At 38.0% G+C, this 22,462-nt stretch overlaps 1 protein-coding gene across 2 annotated transcripts; it reads left to right on the forward strand.

Moving 5' to 3' along the window:
* The first annotated feature begins 1,794 nt into the window (after window positions 1-1,794).
* On the forward strand, window positions 1,795-22,344 carry LOC133382221 (uncharacterized). 2 transcript variants are annotated; one of them, XM_061621896.1, is made up of 6 exons: window positions 1,795-2,508; window positions 6,935-7,023; window positions 15,296-15,398; window positions 19,371-19,420; window positions 21,005-21,037; window positions 21,945-22,344. In XM_061621896.1, exons 1-6 carry the CDS (start codon window positions 2,034-2,036, stop codon window positions 21,969-21,971), a joined length of 777 nt encoding a protein of 258 aa, XP_061477880.1. In that variant the 5' UTR covers window positions 1,795-2,033; the 3' UTR covers window positions 21,972-22,344. The 2 variants fall into 2 exon arrangements, with proteins under 2 accessions (XP_061477880.1, XP_061477881.1); XM_061621897.1 differs by lacking the exon at window positions 21,005-21,037 and having other exon boundaries at window positions 1,797-2,508.
* Window positions 22,345-22,462: the final 118 nt, after the last annotated feature.

Genomic DNA, 22,462 nt, shown 5'->3' on the forward strand with positions numbered 1-22,462 from the left:
GTGTCCTTGTCCTTTCCTGCTGATTGGAGCTAATCAGAGTGAAAGGAAGTGACCAGCCACTGAGAAGACTCTTCTTGGTAGCTAAGACTCTTCTTGGTAGCTAACACTCTTCCCTTTCATGCTGATTGGCTTCTAGAGATGTCTGTTGCTGTGGGAAAAGAATTAACAAGGATCTAATTCTCAACCCAGCAGCAAAAAAGGGGGGGTGATGGGAGTGGGCATGGATATAACTATCATGAAGGGACCCTGCACTTCTGAATTTGCCACTACACTACTGGATGGAGCCCATTCTGATGTCATGAAATGCTCAATGTGAAAAGCACTTAAAAACATGCTTGGTTATTGGACAGGTACTTAGGTTTGCTTAGCAGAATTCACTGTTGAAAAATGCTATCTGCCACTTTTTTGTTTTGCTCCTCTTTTAAATCTGAATTAAATACTGAATAATGAGTATTAAGGAGATGTCTGATTTGTACATTATGAGCCCATGATTTGTAGAAGGTAGCAAAACTCCAATGTGCTCCAGTAAGAATGTTTTCCATGTGATTTTATGAACTGGCTTCCTCCCGCCGGTCTTTTGTGGCAATTTAATAGGCATGTTGTAATTCCTCAGTGGCCCAGCGCATTGTTCATTCCGTTCCTGGTAATCCTCAATCATGATATGCTTGAAGGGCAAACTAGACAATTACAGAGAGCTGCATATAACCCTCTACAGTTCAAGGACCTTTCACAAGTCATATGGTCCCAGTACCCTGGCTGATGATGAAGCTTACATGTCAGGGGCTTGATTAGAATAAGAAAACTAATGTGTCAGTGTAAGTCTTGATGGCTGACAGAGTGAGTATGAATGAGAAGACGGTGATGATGCTTTTGTAAGGAAGGTGTTTGTTTTGTAGTGGGATTTTCTATAGAAAGATGGTTTGAAGCTGTGTAGGTGATTTGAAGATCCTGTCTTGTGCATCTGATATGTGGGTTTCTGTGTGTCTGGTGATTTGCGTGTTCCCTGGAGGGTGAAATACCATTTCTATCAGGCCCTTCAGGCTGCTGGTGCAGCAGCTACAAGCCCTTCTGCCTTCCCACTGCCTATGAACCTGAGAAACTGAAAATCTCTTGTGCAAAACTGTTTCAGTCTCAAGTTATCCTGTAAATTATGAGAGATCAATTAAGAGTTTATTTTGCCTTCTGATTTTCATACAAGGCAGCAGCAGAATAAAAGCATGTCGTATTTATTTGAACATGAAATGGCTGGCCGACAGCAGCCAAAACTCTCCCTGAATATGATCAATTGGGCACTGCTCCCATTGTCTCCCCTTCCATCCTGGCTCCCCTTCCTTGTAATAAATCTTATCCCTTGAGCATCTACAGAGATGCTCAGGAGATTTTTACAGCAAGACACTGAAGTTGTTGTTTGCAAGTTTACCAGATTGGACCAGGAAAAAAAAGAAAAGAAAAACCTTTACTGCAGTCTAGATGTCTCTACTTAGTGCATGGTCTCTGTGTTGCTCGGATAACACTGAGATGATGCTCTAAATATAAATACAGTATGTGTTTTCTTCACTGCAAGAAACGGAAATATTTTGACGTTAAGTCCCGTCTCTCCTTTCTTCTCCCCCTCCCTAGAAACAAGTTGCTCACTCACTGCAGCCTGCAGTATGAGTCACTTATGGATATTCTTAATGCAGCCTTCTGCAGCCTCCCAACTCCCATCAGCCCCAGCAAGCATGGCTCTATGCTCAGGGATGATGGGAACTGTAGTCCAAAACTTTTGGAGGGTATCATCTTGGGGAAAGCTGTCTTATGATAAGTGTATTCATTCCTCCCCCCCCATGCACCTAATGCTGAAGTCAGTGTAATTTTCAGGAAGCCCCCTTTCTGTCTCTCTCTCACACCCCACTTCATTTTCCTCTCTTCCAGAGCTGTCCCCTATTCTTCAATGGTTCAGTCCAGACTCCTTCCTGTTGTATTCAAGAGGAAAGAGGTATCTTAGTCAAGTGTAAGGTTCCACCTGCAGGGCTTGGCAGACGGCTATCAATATGAAGCCCAGTTCTGGCTCCAGACGGGGGAGATTCCGAATTGTTTATGTGAACAGATTTGGAAGCCACCGTTCTGGTACTGTGATTCATTATGGCAGCGGCGGCAGCCTCCTGAGGCATCATGAGAAAGTGGCTCGGGCAGACACCCACTTCTGCCTTGTGGACAAGTCTCCCCCTACCATTCCTGACAGGAAAGGTTCGGAGGGTGCGGCCAGTCTTTCACCTAGGGAAGGAACGAGCCCGTCCTTTATCCCTGAAGCCCCTCCTAAGAGGGGAACTAAAGAGATTGGAGGGTGTGGTAACCAGCCACGGAACCAAGGAGTTGAGACCAAGGGGTCCAAGACCAGAAAGGTTGCCAAAGCCAAGAAAGCCCCCAAAGTCAGGAAGGCTGTGACGGAGTCACCATTATCACTAAAGTGGAGCAGCAAGATGGTAGCTGTAAACCCTACAGTCGCCAGCAGTCAGAAACAAATTGGTATGAGCAGAGAACTGAGGCTACCGTGTATTATTGCTATTCTTGTGGTTAATTACGAATATGTACATATCCACTACCATATCGGTTCTCTCTGGAGGTGGTGGTCAACTCTGACTAATGTGGATGAATGAACTGGGTGGAAGATTTTATTTTCTTTGCAAATTTTGAATTGGAGAAGGTGTGGAATTTTCCCTTCATAGTTGCAAAGGGTTGTACTATCTCAAGTAATGTAAAACAATTCTGCTGACTAAGAAGTAGGAGATTATACAGCCATGAGAGTGGCTGTATATTATAGTCAGCATGGATTTTTCACATTCTGCAGTGTTAAATTGAAAATACCCCCCCATGCCATTCTGATGCTTCCCATAAGCTCATTTCAAAACAAAACCTTACAAAACTTATAGTCCTGAACTCAGAAACGCTTGCTTAACAACCCTGTAAATTTTCATGGCGATACACAAAACAGTCAGAGAGAATAGAGTTCAAAGTCTAAAAAGAGAGACCCCCCCCCCCGAGAGCCCTTTTGGACTTTTTTTCTGTCAGAGTTCTCATAATCTGTTGAAATTCGTTGAACATCTTCCATGTTCACAGAGTACCTGTAATCCTGTTACTGACCTTGCCGCATACTCTGACCTTCATCTTCTGCAGTTTAAAAGTTTAAAAAAATGCCTGGCTGATTCTTAATTAATTTAATAAATTTTGGCTTGAACCCAGTCATAACTTCGGGCATGCTCAGTAAGAACCAACCGTCAATGCTCTAAAAGCCAGACTCCCAGCTGCTGGGCTTGGCTAATCGGGGCGATACCCACACCAGACTTTGATTTCACTTGAGACCGTCATGGCTTCCCTCAGAGAATCCTGGGAAGTGTAGTTTGGGAAGGGTGCTGAGAGGAGACTCCTATTCCACTGACAGAGCTCCAGTGGCCAGACTGGTTTAACAGTCAGCCATTCTGATTGAAGGTCTGTGAGGGGAACAGGGCGTCTCCTAGCAACTCTCAGCACCTTTCACTAACTACACTTCCCAGGATTCTTTGAGAGAAGCCTTGACTGTCCAAAGTGAAATAAAGGCCTGGTGTGGATGTGGTCAGGGACAGCTTTGGTTCAAATTTTGGTGGGAGGCTACATGTGCCTGCTGTAGAATAAAAAGGTGGGGGAAACACTGAAAAGCAATGATACCGTTTACAATGTTTTCCTTTTGGAAAGGAATGGGGCTTCCCTTTTGCCCAGTGCCCACCCACCCAATCTCCTCCCCTCCCCCTCATCCTACCCTCCCTGCCCTTCCCCCGGGTCAGTGTTGGACTACGAACTGGGAGACTAGGGGTCGAATCACCACATAGCCATGAAGCTGACTGGGTGACCTTGGGCCAGTCACTGCCTCTCAGCCTCAGAGGAAGGCAATGGTAAAATCACCTCTGAATACCATTTACCATGAAACCCCTGTTCAAAGGGTTGCCATAAGTTGGAATTGACTTGAAGGTAGTCCATTTCCATTTTCAAACATGATTGCACAGAAATAAATCCCATTGAACTCAAAAAGTATGCAAATGACCAAACCCACCCTCTTCCCTTCTATCCCCTCCCTCTTGCCCCTTCCCTCCCCCTTCCTTTGCCCCTCTCTCCCCGTCCCCATTCCCTTTCAATTCTCTCCTTCCCCTTCCCCCTCCCCATGGTCAGTTTTACCTATCTTAAGCATGAGTGCACGGAAGTAAATACCATTGAACTCTAAGCATGCAAATGATCAAACCTGCCCTCCCCTCCCCCTTCCTTTGCCTCCCTCCAATGTGCTCCTTTCTCTTCCCCCTCCCCCTCCTTCTCCCGCATGGTCAGTTTTTCCTATCCTAACCATGATTCTATAGGAGTGAACTCAATAAGAATGCAAAAGATCAATCCATTCTCAGCAAACTTGCACAGGATCCCATTACTTACCTCCCGGATTAAAAAGTAGGGAAATTCACTAATAGGGAAAAAACCTTGCAGTTTAAGAATGTGCCTATAGCCAACAGATATTTCTATCATCTTTAAAAAGCAGGGAAATTGGGCAGCCATAGTGAATGCACCAGGGGAGCAGGAGACCTGACCTCCTCTGAGAGTGCCCTACAGGGGATTTCCCAAGATGGGAAGGGGAGGAGGAAGATGGGCAGAGGGGAAGAGGGGGATGGGAGCAGGCAGGAGGGGGAGGGGAGGAGGAGGACAGGTTTGATCATTTGCATGCTTATTGAGTTCAGTGGGATTTACTCCTGTGTAATCATGCTTAGGATAGGTAAAATTGACAATTGGCGGGGGAAGAGGAGGGCGAGTGGGCAGGGGAGGAGGAAGAAGAAAGAGGGGAGAGGCAGAAGAAGGGAGGAGGAAGGGAGAGGAGAGGGGAAGGAGGTGAAAGGCAGGTCTGATCATTTGCATGCTTTTTGAGTTCAATGGTATTTACTCCTGTGCAATCATGGTTAGGATAGGTAAAACTGACCATGGCGGAGAAGGAGGAAGGGAGGGGAGAGGGGAGCTGAAAGAGGGGGAGGAGGAAGGATGGAATTGGAAGAGGGGGGAGGGGCAAAGCAAGGGGAAGGGAAGGGGCAAAAGGGAGGTGATGGGAGGAAGGAGGAAGGGAGAGCAGGTCTGATTATTTGCATGCTTATTGAGTTCATTGGGATTTCTGTGCAATCATGCTTAAGATAGGTAAAACTGACCGAGGGAGGGGAGGGGAGAGGAGGAGATTGGAAGGGGAGGGGGGAGGGGCAAAGGAAGGGAGGGGATAGGAAGGAGGAGAAGGTGAGGGCAGGTTTGATCATTTGCATGCTTTTTTGAGTTTAGTGGGATTTACTTCTGTGCAATCATGCTTAGGATGGGTGAAACTGACCTGGGGGAGGGGCAGGGAGGGGAGGAGAAGGGCAGGAAGCGGAGGGAGGAGATTGGGTGGGTGGGCACTGGGCAGAGGTGAAGCCCCTTTCCTTTCCAAAAGGAAAACATTGTGAACAGTATCATTCTTTTTCAGGGTTCCTCTACCTTTTTATTCTACAGCAGACACATATAGTCTCTCCCCCCCCCAATGTAAACCAAAGGTGTCCCTGGCCACATCCACAACAGACCTTTATTTCACTTTAGACAGTCATGGCTTCTCCCAAAGAATCCTGGGAAGTGTAGTTAGTGAAGGGTGCTGAGAGTTGCTAGGAGATGCCCTGATCCCTTCACAGACCTTCAATTAGAGCGGCTGACTGTTAAACCACTCTGTCCGCTGGAGCTCTGTCAAGGGAATAGGAGTCTCCTCTCATCACCTTTCATAAACTACACTTCCCAGGATTCTTTGGGGGAAGCCATGTTTCTCTAAAGTGAAATAGATGTCTGGCGTGGGTGTGGCTCCCTGATTAGGCAAGCCCAGCACCTGTGAGTCTGGCTTTTAGAACACTGACAGTTGGTTCTTACTGAGCATGCCCATGCTTATCATTGACTCCAATGCTAAATTTCTTAAATTAATTAAAAATCGGCCAGGCATTTTTTTAACTTTTAAACTGCAGAAGATGAATGTCAGAGTATGTGGCAAGGTCAGTAGTAGGATTACAGGTACTCTGAACATGGAAGATTTTTAATTAATTTCAACAAATTATGAGAATTCTGACAAAAAAAGTCCAAAAGGGGTCTGTTTTTTCTCACTCTCTTTTTACACTTTGAACTCTCGTTTCTCTCTGTTTTGTGCATTGCCATGAAAATTTTGAGGGTTGTTAAGCAAGCATTTCTGAGTTCAGGACTATAAGTTTTGTAATGTTTTGTTTTGAAATGATCTGATGGGAAGCATCAGAATGGCGTGAGGGAGTATTTCAATTTAACATTGCGAAATACAAAAAATCCATGCTGGCTATAGTATAATTCAATCTAAAACAGGATATATATTTTCGTACTAGTTACTAGTTCTGATCAAGTACTAATTCAGATATACGTTTAAATCACCAAGATGTTCCCAAGGGTATGGATGACACTGAGATCATTACAAAAAATTATTTTGGGCATATTTTAAAAGCACATTTTTTAAAAACCTCATTTGTACTGCCGTCAAAAGGCCTTATCACACCAGCAACAGGCAAGATATTGGATTTTACTCTCCAACTCCCCCCTTGTTAGTTCTGATTGCCATCTTGCCTTCAGTTCCAGCTACTGTCTGAAGGAAGATGAGCTACATAAGGCAGCATTATACTGTGCCCTCTGGAAGGCTGACATTCATGCTTTCAAGTGATATGAAATATTGATCTTTCAAAGTGGCTTGTGAGAGATCAGCTCCTAAATTTGTGCCATGATTGCAATGGTGGGGGGAAAATAAGACTTTAATTAGAGCTGTGATGTCTAATTTAACTCTGTGATCTTTCACAGCCACATGGTAGCAGTTTGATATCAGTAGCTTAAATGGGAACCCAAAGTAAAAAAAATCCAATTGTTTTAATAGGTGGCTGCCAAGAAACTCAAAGAGGTACATTTGAATTCCCTTCTTCCTTGGAAGATGCTAATAATGTGATCGGACAAAGAAAGAAAAAGGTAAAAAGAAAAAGGAACTACAGCATAATAGCACTAGAACTAAAACATGAAGATGCTTTGGATTCTCATTTTCTATGCAGCGTGCTGCTTCAGAACAGGATAATATCTTAAGGAAACAGTTCATGTTTTCACTTGTGGGCAAATGTACATACTGCTAGGTACAACGGTGAGATGATGAAATTCCAGGGTTTAAGCTTGCCTAGAAATAATTTTGGTGATCTGGAAGCTCCTTCCCTTAATCCCAAATCTGATTAATTGATGATAAAGGGAAAATACTCTGTACATGCTCAAAGGCACACACATTTCATTTCTCATGTTGCAGAATTACATCCAGGCATTGAAAACAGCTTCTAGGGGGCTTTATAATAACAGGCCTGGAATATTAACTCTTTTGTTGGTGGAGGAAAAAAAAAAGAAATAGACTGCCTCTAGGTTTTGGAACAGTGGTTAATATCAGAAATTAAAGGCTTCTTTTGAAAATGACAACTAAAAAAGCAACTAGGGCCCAGGAGCGAAGAGGTTCTATTGACCCACAGGAAGGGGCTATACCCCCAGATATGTTTCAAAAAATAATGGAAGGGATTAATGCTATAAAACAGGAAATGAAAACTGAATTGATAGATATAAAAGACTATATTAAAACACAAGTGGATGAGATTAAAGGGACAATTGGGCAAATAAAGGAGGATGCAAAAAATACTAAAGAAAAGGTACAAATCTTGGAGAATAGAACAGATATATTAAATCTGGAATTAGAAAAAAACTTGGACTATTTGGCTGTGACTGAAATGAGAAATAAAGAGCATTGTTTGAGATTCCGTGCAATCCCTGAGGAAATAGGTGAAGACATCAGAGATAAAATTGTTAATGCTTTAGTAAAATTTCTGGATTTGAATGAAGATCGGATGGAATTTGAAATAGACAAAGTTTATAGAATTAATTCCAGATATGCAACAATGAAAAAAATTCCAAGAGATGTGCTTGTTCATTTTATAAAAAAGACGACCAGAGATATGGTATTACAGCAACACTTTAAAAATACCTTTAAAATTGATGGTAAGGAAATACTGGTGATGAAAGAAATTCCTATTAGACTTCTACGTAAGAGAAAAGAATATGCTTTCCTTACAGAAAAACTTAAGCAATGCAAAATTCAATTTAGATGGGATGTTCCAGAAGGAGTGATCTTTACATTCAGACAACAGAAATATAGATTGAATACTGTTCAAAAAGCAAGGGACTTCTTGAGAAAAGCTTTAAAAGATATGGAAGAAGATAAACTCAAAGATATGGATATAATTCCTGGGAAACAAAGTCAACAAGGATACGCAGAGGAGGGGAAGGAAGATGATGGATTAAAAGGAGCATCAGGCACATTTTAAAATACACGCTTAAAGATGGATTACAAATATCTAACTTGGAATATAAATGGAGCCAACACGGCGCAGAAGAGAAAGAAAGTGTTTCATTATTTGAAAAAATTAAAATTGGATATAATTTGTTTACAAGAAACTCATATTAAGAAGAAAGATTCCAAATATTTGATTTGTAAAAATTTGGGTGAAGAATTTATTTCAGCTGGACCAAAAAAAAAAAATGGAGTTGTTCTTTACATTAACCCACAATTGCTTCCTAAATTGGTATTACTGGATGATAGTGGTAGATTTGTGGGGGTTGAAATTACTTTACAGGGTACAAACATTTTGATAGTGGGTATTTATGCTCCCAATGAAGATAAAACAAGGTTTTACACAGGACTTATGGAAAAATTGTCAGAGTTTTCATATGATCATTGGTGCGTCATGGGTGATTGGAATGGGGTAATCTCACCAAAAATTGATAGGCTTTCTGAAAAAAATATCAAAGAGACACAGGGTAAATTACCGAAGATTTGCTTTGAACTGATGGAACATTTAGAATTGGTGGATACCTGGAGATATATAAATGATAACGCAAAGGAATTTACTTATTTTTCAGAAAGACACAAAACATTCTCGAGGATTGATATGATTTGGATGTCTAAAATTTTAGCGAAGGATATTTTTAAAATGGATATATTACCAAAAACTTTTTCGGACCACAATCCTGTGATATTAACCTTAAAAAAGAAAAATCTTGGATTTAGATGGAGACTAAATGAATCTTTACTTCAGAATGACAAAGTAGTACAAGAATGTAAGAAGAAATTAAAAGAGTTTTTTGAACATAATTTACATAAAGGAACAAGTGAAAATATCGTTTGGGATACAAGTAAGGCATTTATGAGGGGATATTTTATTAAATGTAACTCTGAATTAAAAAAAAAGAAACAACAGAAAATGCAATTAATTTTGGAAGAAATAAAACAAAAAGAGGAAGAATTGAAAAAGAATCCAACTAAAGTTTCTATTGTAAATCAAATTAAAATGTTACAGAAACAAGTGTCAATGTTGACAGTTAGAGAAATTGAAAGGAAACTAAATTTTGCTAAACAAAGGACTTTTGAATTTGCAAATAAACCTGGGAAATGGTTAGCATATAAATTAAGAAAAGAACGTCAAAAAAATATTATTTTAAAGATACAAGAAGGAGATGAGACGCTGACAGATAATGTAAAAATCAAAAAGATTTTTCATCAATATTATTCAACATTGTACAAGTGTCAGGAAATTCCATCTGAAAAAATAGAAGAGTATATATCTAAACAGAATTTGCCTAAAATTACAGATTTTCAGAGACAAGCTATTAATGGCCCTATTACGTCAAGAGAGATATCTGAAGCTATAAACAAAATTAAATTAGGAAAGGCGCCAGGACCAGATGGGTTATCTGCAATGTATTATAAATGTTTGGAGGAAGAACTCTTGCTACCTTTACAGTCTACAATGAATTTTATTCTGCAAGAGGGAAAGATACCGGATAGTTGGAAAAATGCTAATATAACATCAATACCTAAAGAGGAGCAAGATTTAACTAAAACAAAAAATTATCGGCCAATATCTCTATTGAATAATGACTATAAAATTTTTACAATGATCTTGGCAGAAAGATTGAAAATAATATTGCAACAATTTATTCAGGAAGATCAATCAGGGTTTTTACCTAAAAGACAATTACGTGACAACGTCAGGAATGTCTTGAATGTGTTGGAATATTTAGAACAACGAAATGATAAACAAGCAGCTTTGATTTTTTTAGATGCTGAAAAAGCATTTGATAATTTGAATTGGAAATTTATGTTTCAGGTTTTGGAGCAAATGGATTTTGGAGACAATTTTATAAAATGGATTAGATCGATTTATACATCTCAGAAGGCCCAGATAATTGTTAACGGAGACTTAACGGATTCATGTGAAATACAAAAGGGTACAAGACAGGGATGTCCATTATCTCCCCTTTTATTTATTCTGGTCTTAAAAGTGCTGCTTAGAGATATAAGGCAAGATAAAAGGATTTCGGGATTAAAGATAAAAAAAGAAGAATATAAATTGAGAGCATTTGCTGATGATTTGATAATTGTACTAGAAAACCCTTTGGAAGGAATTCATATATTGATGGACAAATTAAAAGAATTTGGACCGTTAGCAGGATTTAAGATCAACAATCAAAAAACAAAGATGTTGGTGAAAAATTTAACTTTAAGGGAACAGAAAGAGTTAATGGACAAGACAGATTTTACAATAGAAAAAAAGTTGAAATATTTAGGTATCATTATGACAAATAAAAACTCAAAGTTGTTTCATAATAATTATGAAAAATTATGGACAGAGATTAAGAAAGACTTGCTAAAATGGGATAAACTACAACTGTCATTAATGGGTAGAATATCTGTGATAAAAATGAATGTATTACCGAGAATGATGTTTTTGTTTCAAACAATACCTGTAATATCCTCTGATTTACCTTTTAAACAATGGCAAAAAGATATCTCTAAATTTGTATGGCAAGGAAAAAAACCAAGAGTTAAATTTAAACTACTACAAGATGCCAAAGAAAGAGGAGGACTGGGATTACCAAATCTGAGACTTTATTTTGCTGCCTGCTGTTTAGTCTGGATAAAGGAATGGATTTTATTGAGGAATAAAAGACTATTGGATTTGGAGGGCCATAATTTGAAGTGGGGATGGCATGGATATCTATGGTATGACAAAGTAAAAGTAAATGTAGACTTTAACAATCATTTTATAAGACGTCCTCTGTTGAAAATATGGAATAGATACAAACCAAGGTTTTATTCGAAAATACCATTATGTGTCTCAAGTCAAGAAGCGTTTTATAGAAGAGAAATGACTGGAAAAGAGAAATGGTTAACTTATCAAGAACTATTAGAAAATGTACATGGAGAATATACAATGAAAGAGAGAGAACAACTGACAAAGGAAGGATATAGTTTTCAATGGTTTGCCTATTTACAATTGTTAGAAAGATATAAAATGGACAAGAAAATGTATGGGTTTGAAATAAGTAAATCTGATTTTGAAATAGGATTGTGTACAAATGATGAAAATATAATTGCGAAAATGTATAAACTCTTATTGAAAATGGATATGGAGGAAGAACAAGTAAAAGAGTGTATGGTAAAGTGGGCAAAAAATTTTGGTCATAACATACAAATGGATCAATGGGAAAATATGTGGAAAAAAGGTTTGAAATTTACACTATGCTATAATCTTAAAGAAAATTTTTATAAAATGATGTACCGTTGGTACATGACTCCAGAAAAGTTGTCAAAAATGTATAGTAATGTTTCTAATGTTTGTTGGAAATGTAAACAACAAGAAGGATCATTTTATCATATGTGGTGGTTATGTAAAAAGGCAAAATCATTTTGGGCACAGATAGGTAGGAAGATGCAAAAAATTCTAAAGATAAATATTCAGTCAAAACCAGAATTTTTTTTATTGGGTTTTATGGATAAACAAATAGAAAAGAAATATGGAAGAATAATATTATATATGATTACGGCAGCAAGATTATTATATGCACAAAAGTGGAAAATGGAATCAACGCCAACAACGGAAGAATGGCTATTGAAATTAATGGACTTAGTAGAGATGGATAAATTGACATGTCTACTTAGAGAAAAATCGACAGATACATTTCTTAAGGAATGGAAGCCTCTCTTAGACTTTTTGTTGAAAGATCAAAATAAAATGATGATACTGGGATTTGACGATTAATCAAGACAGCCTATGGAGAAAAGGGATTCTGTATGTATACATTAAGGGACAGGTTTGATGTATATTATATACTTATAGCTGATCTGCGACAAATCGGAAGTCAACTATTTTATTTTCATTTTTTGTTGATGTATTGTTATGTTTTTTTGACTTTGTTTTGTTTGTCTTTTGAAAAATTTGAATAAAAATTATTAAAAAAAGAAAAAGAAAACAGCTTCTAGGGGGCTAAGTTCAGGCAAAGTTCAAGTTCAGGCAAAGATGTGTGTGATGAGCCAAGATACTGTGGAATTAAGATCAGAACTACACATTATGGGATACCTGGGGATGCAATGAAACATCCCCATGCCAAGTTTTCCCTCTTTCTTCTGCAGTTATGTAAGAATATTTATCCCTTTTTGTAAAAATCATCATATGTGTTTCCCATTCACATCATTTGCTGTTGGTGGTGAAGTGGGGGGGGGATGCACAGTATGATGCTACTAGAACACAGTAAGCGTTCCTTCATGCTATTTGGGAAGAAGCATAGCTGAATTCCTAATCTTAACCATTCATTTCAAGAATTTTTTAAGGCTCCCTCGTGTGTAAATAAATGTGTTTGTGGTATGAGTTGTATGTTTGTGGAGCATGATATGTTTGTGTGAGAGAGTGTGGCCATACCCATTTTTGTTCTTACTCTGCCCACCACTAGCATGTGGCCCCTGTGTTGAGAAAGGTTCTCTCTCTGCCCCTGGAGTAAAGAGGGAAGATGTAGAAGCTGGATTAAACGGCAATTAAATGCAAAATGTATAGTCTGTGGCTTTTCAATTGGGTCTAAATATGTGCAGAATAAGCACAATGACAATTCATGGCAGCAGTAACTACTGATTACACAGTCCATTCACCCTGACCCACAGATTCTCACATGTAACAGTGGGATGCCTGTCTATGCGTGAGAATCTCCACATGCTCACCTGCTAGAAAGACAGTTGATGCAGTTTTAATGGGGAGGAGATCTTAGGAGCTCCAGTATGTTTAGAAGAGGTCTCTGTTCAAAAAGTTTGGGAAATCCATTGAATATACCTTAAAAAAAAGGTTAAAATTGTTTGTTTTTTAAAAAAGAAGACTAGAGACTATATTAGTAGAAATACACATTTCATTCTGTATCATAAATATGATTCTGTGCTCTCTGAAAAGTTCACCTAGTGCTTGAGGGTAAAACCAGACACGTTTATTGAATTGACAACTGATTAATAGTTTTATTATGTGTAAAGTAATCAACTCAAATTTAATTTATTCAAATGTCACCAATCCATGATTTTAATTAAGGAGGAAAACTACTGCCTTCAGAGGAATATTTTAACATCTTGTTATATGGCATCTATTCAACATTTTGCAAAGAATTTGCCTTGTAATTCAGCATCAAAAGTGGGACAAACTTGTAGTGTCTCTTACTATCATAAGGCTTCTGCCAGTTTCGCTGATGGCATTTCAAACTGTGTAATTGAATGTATCACAGAGCAGAAATTTTGATTGTGTTAACATCCAGTTTTTGCGTTTTCAGATTTGATGTCAGTGTCAGTTTTCATTTTAGTTGCATTGGTTATAAGGAATTTTGTGTATTTACCACTAAGGGCTGCTTTAAGAGCTATACTGTTAACATGTACACACAATACACGTGTTAAACTGTTACATATGAGGAGACATGTACATGTCATTTGCAACATATCCCCATGCACCTAGAAGCACTATGGGATGTTTGCCAAGCATATGCCTATGTTAAAATAAACAGTTGCCTGTGATAACGTGTGAAGTAACTGAGAATATGTCTGGTTGTTCCTGCTTTTTAAGCAATCTGCTGCTTCATGTGAGAAGATGCTGCAGTCCACAATACCTTCTACAGTCTTTTTGCACTGACTTTTTTCATGCAAATGCTTGCATCTCATTAAAGTACAAAAATATGCTGTTAAAGGAATACAAGTTCTGGCATAATTTGACTAGATATAAGACTTTTAGTGGATGCTTCAGTAATCATTGACATGGCATGTGTTCTTCATTATTCATACCTTTCCCTTTTGTTCCACTGTCCCCATGTAGCTAAACACTGATAATTTTGTATGTTGTTTTAGCAAAAGTCAGGCTTGGCTATGTCATTCTGTCTATGTATCTTCCTTCAGAAAGTTCAGGGTGGTGTAAATGGGATACATTTTATCCTTGCAACAACCTGGTGAAGCAGGCTAGGTTAGCTGGAGAGTGACTAGCCCAAGTTCATTCCTCAGTAAGGAGTTGAACTTGAGTCCCACCCATCAATAAGATCACAACAGGATGACTATTACACTGTCTCTTTTCACAGTCCTGGAGCCCAGCTATTGCACATCCTGTTTCATTGTTCCCTTTACCCCTTTTTTGACCAAAATGCATCACATGTATCCTGATGTGCATGCATGCAAGGAATGCAATTAAACCAATCCGACATTTACTAAGGGGAAAAATACTTAGAAAAACAGCATATACTGCTGCAATTCTGAAAAGATGAAGCAAATATGAATGGGTAATATACAAAGATTGCTACTGGAACAAAAGGGAAGAAGTGAAATGGAAACAAGAATGCTGACCAGCAAGGTTAGCAGACAACACAGTAACCATCAATAGTGACATATCAATACTGGCTGTGCTATTGCTAATCCATGATGTGAAAACTGGTTCTAAATAGCTCTGAAAAATATTGTTAGGAAGGAGGGTTTGCCTCAAAGAGAGAGAGAAACAGAGATATCTTTTATCACTTTTATACTAAACAAGTTACCACCCCAGAAGATAGTATCCCTATTGATCAGCATCTAGCTTGACTTCACCTACTGAAGAAACAGATTCAGAGATGCTAGTGCATAAGAAACAGTGTGTGTGTGTGTGTGTGTGTGTGTGTGTGTGTGTGTGTGTGGGAAGATTATTAAAAACAATGGTGACATAATTCATTAGTGGGATTAGATCTTTTAACATAAGTTTAAAGACTAGTCATTTAAGCAAAGTTGTAAATAAACACGAGCTTGTTTGCTCTCTAATCTCACATCTCAAAAATTCTCGGTAATAGATAAGGCAAAGTGGTTTTGTTGACATACCTCACATATATTTATTTCTAGTCTGCAGTGTGGCTTGGAGTTTGTAAAGTAATTTCTAAAATGGTAGAAGAAAATGGACACTTTAGAAGCAGACTGATGTCATGTAGCCAACTTTCAAGTGAAGGTAGGTAGCAAGCAACTTTCCTGTGGTGTTCCTGGCTCTGTTGCTGTACCTGGAGTATAAGGCTGTGGTGGTAACTGGACATACATTTCACCAACATCATTGGATAAAGTGACTTTGGGTAAACAGCATTTGCTCCTTTGTTTCCTCGGGACCTGAAAGCTGTGGCTGTAATCCAACTAAAGTTTGTTGTGCTTAATCCCACTAAAATCAAAAGGACAGGGAAGTCATGAATAATTGAATCCTCGTTTATTTGAATGGGACTTAAAGCAAAGATAACTTTAGTTGGATTGGATCCTAATCTGAATTGTTCCATGAGGGATCCTTATGAAAACTGTTCTGATGCTTCAGTGCAGTAAATACCTCTCTTCTAGGAAGAAGAGATCACAGTGAAGAACCTTTGGGAGTAGTTTGCACAGGTGCTTCAAAATCTTCCTAGGCTTCCTCTAGTCTTGCAGGCAGAACTCAAATTAACTAGTTTGGACCATGAATGTCTTAACTGCTTCAGGCTTCCACAGTCACTAAGCCTGACTCAATGCTTCTAATGCCATCCATAAATTATATTTGAGTATAAGGGATACATATTCCTTATTCTTGGTACCTACACCACATTTATAGAACTCTTCCTTTTGACATTTATCAGAATAATTGTCTGGAAGCAGAATAGTATTTATGTATGTGTTTTGACATGTATTTATTTATAAAAGTATTTATATACTTTCCTCTTGCAAAACAGGGCAGAGTACAGCAGCATAAAACATTTAAAAGAAATACAAAACAATCATTAGTGTGGCGGCACCTACCCTGTGGAATTCCCTCCCTTTGAATATTAGGCAGGCGCCAGGTCTCTGCTATCTTTCTGGCGCCTTTTGAAGACTTTCCTCTTTCAACTAGCGTTTTAAGTTGAGACCTATCCCAGTCTGCATCTGTGTCAGAATTGTTTAATAAGTTTTTTAATAATGTTTTTAACCCTTTTTTAAAGTTGTTTTTTTAAAAAAATGTTTTTAATGCTGTTTTGTTTTAATGTATTTTAAGATCTGTTTTTATGACATTTTAAAGTTTTTTAGTGCTTTGTTTGCCGCCCTGGGCTCCTGCTGGGAGGAAGGGTGAGATACAAATCAATCAATTAATTAATTAATTAAATAATAAATAAAAAAATATCTGGCTACTAAAAAAACATTTTAAACAGCTGCATAGGCGTGTTGGTACAAAAAAAAAGACTTCAAGAGATGCCTGAAAGTCAGTGTAGTGACTGAGGTTTATCTATTTTTTAATTGTTTTTAATAACAATGCCACTCCTTTTCTCTGGAGCTTCTGGGATGCAGTGGAGGGCACAATTTATAGTTAAATTTGCCTAACAAAGGGAATGCTTGTTACCTTTCCAGAGTCATTAAGGCAGTCATCATCTCTGATACCATTAACTCTCTTCTATCCAAACTTTCAATCTTACAACACTATGAATAAGAGATACACAAAGGGCCTACCACGCTCCTGTTTGATAAAAATTCTAACATGAAAATGAGTTTCTTCTGTAAAATTAGAAGATTACTTCCTGTAATATGTGTGTACTACATAAATAAATGAGATTCCCATGTATGCTGGCTGTGACTTACAGTAATATAATTTTAGAATATTTGCTGCCCAATTGTGGACTGGGTGCAGCAATTTCATTACATGAAAATGAAGCATGAATTAAAACTGACACTCTATTGATGCAGTTTCCATTAGAGCTTTGTAGTTGCTGCACAATTCAAAGTAACACAATATTATGTTTACAAGCATAATTGGAATTTCTGGCTTTCACAGTTTAATTCGTTTTAGGAAACAGATTTGGCAATCCATTAAGTGTTGTCTGTTAAATTTAAAGTGACACATTATCTCCCTCAGTTTGTCTGGCTAGCTCACATTAATGTTAATACAGGTCTGCAGACTGTGTGAGTATAGAATATATATTGGGTATTTGCAAATAATTGTTGGTGGATCTTGTTAGAAATATTTTGTATTTCTCTTCATTACTCATATGCTGTTTAAACCCAAATACCCAAATTTAAATTAACTAAAATTTCTAATTATCTGTTAGAGAAGGCTAATATTGTAGATTGGTTTTAACTTTAACTTGTAGATTGGTGTGACACGAACCCACCCGTACACTACACTCAACATCAAAGGTCCTCCTCTGGGTGCCTACTCCGAGGGAAGCTCGGAGGATGGCAACAAGAGAGAGGACCTTCTCAGTGGTGGCCCCCAAATTATGGAATGATCTTCCTGATGAGGTGTGCCTGGCACCAACACTGTTATCTTTTCGGCGCCATATCAAGACTTTCCTCTTCTCACAGGCATTTTTAACAGCATTTGAATAGCATGTGTTTTAACTTGCCTGTCAGTTTTTATGGGTTTTAATTTGGTTTGGTTTAAATATACTTGTTTTTAATGTTTTTAATTGTTGTAAACCTCCCAGAGAGCTTCGGCTATGAGGTGGTATGTAAGTGCAATCAATAAATAAACTCTACTAAGATAAACTATGACTGCACCATTATATTCATGTTATGCCAGTGCAAACGCTTGCAATAAAATTTTATTTATTTATTTATTTTATTTATTTGTTAGATTTATATCCCGCCCTTCCTCCCAGTAGGAGCCCAGGGCAGCATGTTTACTTATGTATGTTTACTTGGAAGTAAGTCCCTCTGTGTTTAATGGTGCTTGTTCTAGGTAAGCGTGTATAGGATTGCAGTCTCACAATAAGAATAGGGTATTAAACCTACATCTAACATAACTCAATAAGCCCAGAAAAGTAGACATCTAAATAGTCAAAAATCAGCAAAAGTTAATTTGTAAATCACTGGGTACTTGTATCCAAATCCTAATCATATCTACTTGATTGAAAGTAAATCCCATGGTTGTGAGTGGTCCTTACTTCCAGTTCCTATTCATGTTTACTCAGAAGTGAACCCGACTGAGTTCAATGGGAATAGCTCTAGGTAAGTGTGTATAGAATTGAACTATGTCAAATAGGGCTTAGTCTTGCTAGATTTCATCCTCTTAGTATTACTCTGATTTAGTATTACTTACACACCTACCCTGTTATTGATATTCCCATACCACTGCAACACCTCTATATGTAATTGTGGCCTTTGTAACTGAGGTTTTGTTTACCCAGTCTACAGCTGCTGCAGCTGTGATTCATGAGAGATTTCCCTACAGCCTTTTCCTGTCTTTCTTTTTCACTAAATTATAGAAAGACATAGGAGTTTTCAGAGCATTTATGTTTTATTTAAAAACAAAAACAAACCCCAAAGCTAAAATTCTGTCTTGATGGATACAAAGCACTTAAAAATGCATCCCTCTTCCAGGGGCTTTGATAATGGTAAGCACTGCCTTGTGAAGAGTTTTGTTTGTACATCAGGAGGAAGAAATGGGCAAGAATATTTTCCCCTCATGTGCTTTCTGATGCCCATTTCTGTTATCATCCATTAGGAATTACATAGTGGCAATTACCTATGGCTATAAATTGCTTCTTTTTGAAAGGCACCATTATGTTACCCTCAGTGCTAATTGTAGCTCATTTTTTCAGAGCTTTAATTGTAGTTCACTTATTAAACTCTATTTAGCTGAAAGCACTTGATTCTAATGCCTTCTTTCTAATTAGCAGATTTTGCACAATATTGCACCAAGGAGATAAGTCTCCTATTGATCTGAATTCTTTATCAGATAAGTAGTAAAAATACATTGGAGAAATCATAGTAGAGCTGCAAATACAGAACAACAAATCTGAACCAACAAACCTCTGTTTTGCACCAAAGCTGTTTATAAAAGCAAGATTATTAATGCCATGCTTTGTTATTTCTGTAAAGTGTTTTCTTTAAAGTTGATGGCTGCAATTTCAATAATATACATTGCTTCTCATGAAATGTAATGAGAGTCCCTGTGCAAATGAAAGTTTCATTTGTTCCCTCTCATGAAATTGTTCCACAGGCAAAGATGTAAACTGGAATGTACAAACTGAGATTTCCTCAGCTGACATTGTAAGTAAAACACAGTTTCAATTGAAAAATTGAGATGTAAAATTATTATTACATAATGCATGATACAATATATGTTGTGTCCAGTTTTGTTGAAGTACTATAGGGGTCTTAGGCTTCCACTACTAGTGGAATCCATATCTTATATAAAGAGGCTTCATATGACTCTGCTTCTTTAGAGTGGAGTTACCTGGCACTGATGTCATGTAGGCAAATATTAGCAGTTAGGGATCTGGAGCTCTTCTAGGGCAAATAACAGCAACATAGTGGTGGTGGTGGGGAGCTTTGGTCAGATCATATTGTGTGGACAGGTTAGAATTTAGCCTCTCAAGGCCCCTACTGTAATTCCACTGCAGCTTCCTCCCTGTGTGACATATATGTGCATGTGTGCATGTGCATGCACACATACACACTTATCTATTTATTTATTTATTTTAAAAAATGAAGCAAGTGCAAGCCATGCATTTCACATATGGCCCTGAATCATAGCATCTATGAAAGCAGTCTACATGTCTGTTAGAGATGTTTCTCTTCTTAAGCTAACACATTTGTTTAATAAGAGCTAAAAGTTTCACAGAGAGGTAAAAAAAGGTTGTGGAATCAACGATGGCAATAGATACTCCATGTATTGTATTGCAGAAGTTGATGCTTCTCCTGAAATGCTCCAGAATTTGTTGAACAGTTGAGTGATTGTTACAGCTGTGGTGAAATTCTATGGGAGCTAATTTATCATTTCAGCTGACACACAGGCATCATCAAATTATCTCAGATATAACAGAGGCACTTTTGATGGTGAATTATGCTGTAGGCATTTTATGAAGGTGCCCCATAGGAAGCTTTGCTTATTGGTAGGAAAGACATTTTTTGTTTCGTAAACCACCTGAGTCATAGACATACCTATGCAATGGAACTGCAGATGCCAAAACCATACAGAGTTGGGACTTATATTTATACCATACTTCAATTCTTTGACTGTCAAGCCAAATAGTTTCTCACAGTGATATTTTATAGGTATAGGAGCTCAATATTTTCAGATATTGCAGTGTACGTTTTTAAAAATAACAGAGTTAGGTGCAGTTAGTACATTTTCTGGATGACAGGGTTTCTAAACAAGGAATGTAGTCCCTTGTGATAGACTTCAGTGGCGGTTAAGCATTTCTGGTAGGGTCAAGCTGTAACATGTAGGAAATCTAGGATGCGAGAAGAACACCACTTCTATCCTCCATCTAAGCTATGGATGTGCCACAGTTTGACTATGCTTGTGTTTGCAGTTTATTACAATTTCATCCTAAGAGCTGATGGTTGACAAAACCAAGCAGACTTCTGTCCATATGCCCATCTCCTCCTGGCAGGCAACTGCTGTAAACTGTACTGTGAACTAGGAACCACAGTACAGAAACTCAGTTTACAGGCCTGCTGAAGGACATAGGCATTGAGGAAATAAGCAGCTGCTTTGCAAAGCAGGCTTCTTCTACAAACATTTTCCCAAAAAGAGTCATCCTGTAATTCTTCTGCACTTATTCATTCTTATAGTTGTGCCTCCACATAGTGAAACAGAAAAACAGTGATGCATTGTTTTTTCCTCAGGCAGATAAGGTGAAGCTTTTTCCTGCTGTGGAGGTAAGTGGTGGGAAGAGCTTCACCTGTTTAAATGTTGTATGTCATACTGCTGTGAAAAGTACAGGAGTGTTGAAAAGGATGAAGCTATAAAAATGCTCACTGATAAACAGTCCACAGTTTCAGTAACAATAATAGGGAAGAACTAGGATTTATTTCACCACCTGGGTGACATTCACTTGGAAAAAGTGAATTGTATAAACTCACCCTCTGGCCTACATATGTATAAACACATACCTTATTCTTCTTCCAAGGAACTCTTTCCCCGCATTATATCTTCACAACCTTATGAGGTAGGTTAGGCTAAGAGATAGTGACTGGTTCATGGTCGCCATGTAAACTTCATGACTGACAGCCAAACTAAATGTGAAGCTAAACATATCGCTGGGAAGTATGGCAGGGTTTTAAAAAAATGGTGTGGGAGAATCCAGTTTTCCCTGGGCAGGAGGGGAAGTTTAACATTTCCCTTCTCAGTCATGAGCCAGATCAAAATTCTCTCCCCTACTGCTATTAGTGCCAGTGGGAGCCTTTTTCCAGGGAAGAATAGCAACATGGGGTGGGGGTGGGATTGTGGCTGGAGATGAAGGAGTTTAACCTCCTCATGGGCTGTGATATGATGGAAATTGGGACCTTCTATTCCTGCCATGAGTTTAAAAATACACTTCAGGGTGATGTAACATATTTAGGGTCATGCTTTGTTTGGCCCTCAGTGGGCCTTTGAACTGAGCTTTCCATAGTTCAAGTCTAATCATTAGAGCACTTTGGCAGTTATATACACATGCACACACACATTATATAAAATATAGAACTTTGCAAATGGATAAAGTTAAAATAAAATCTTTTGCTTTTGACATGTAGTGAAAGTAACGAGATTAATAACCAAGATATATTAAACTTCTTTTTCCATTAGGATGAAGCCATTTTTGGATGGGTGTAGACAACAAAGCAACAAGTAAATGAAGATTTAATTCAGGCTTTGCGTTAGATTGTTTTTTAATTCTAGTTGTTATCTTTAACCTTGGAGGAGAACCAGATTGTTGGTGTCAGAGGTGCTGTAGTACAAGCACTATACATATTACGTGAAACATATTTCTTTTTTGTGTTTCTAATCTAATAATTGTAATGCAAGTTTGATTTTGTTTAAGTGCTGATTAAGCAAATCAGCATTGCACTTGTTACTATTTGCTGTAGGTGCTCACAAAGGAATACAATGTAGTATAATTATAACACAATAACATTATTTTTATGTTGCTTGTATGTGTACTGTACTAATTAGCTTTTCAGAATAAAGGATGGATCTGTGAAATAAATGTACAAGCCTAGGGATTTACATCTCCAAACTTTATTCCTGTTGCAATGAAATGATATATTTGAATCTCTGCATGTCTTTCAAAAAAATACAGGATAGCCATCCTCAAGCACAGCTGA

The sequence above is a fragment of the Rhineura floridana genome, chromosome 3 (assembly GCF_030035675.1).
Source record: "Rhineura floridana isolate rRhiFlo1 chromosome 3, rRhiFlo1.hap2, whole genome shotgun sequence".
In the NCBI taxonomy this organism is placed as follows: Eukaryota; Metazoa; Chordata; class Lepidosauria; order Squamata; family Rhineuridae; genus Rhineura; species Rhineura floridana.

What these genes read in the sequence shown, in the direction of transcription:
- LOC133382221 (XM_061621896.1), top strand. Translation starts at nt 2,034, where the DNA reads ATGAAGCCCAGTTCTGGCTCCAGACGGGGGAGATTCCGAATTGTTTAT. An exon ending in CAGCAGTCAGAAACAAATTG is followed by an intron (nt 2,509 to 6,934) that starts GTATGAGCAGAG and finishes TTGTTTTAATAG; the next exon opens with GTGGCTGCCAAGAAACTCAA. An exon ending in AGATTTCCTCAGCTGACATT is followed by an intron (nt 19,421 to 21,004) that starts GTAAGTAAAACA and finishes TTTTTTCCTCAG; the next exon opens with GCAGATAAGGTGAAGCTTTT.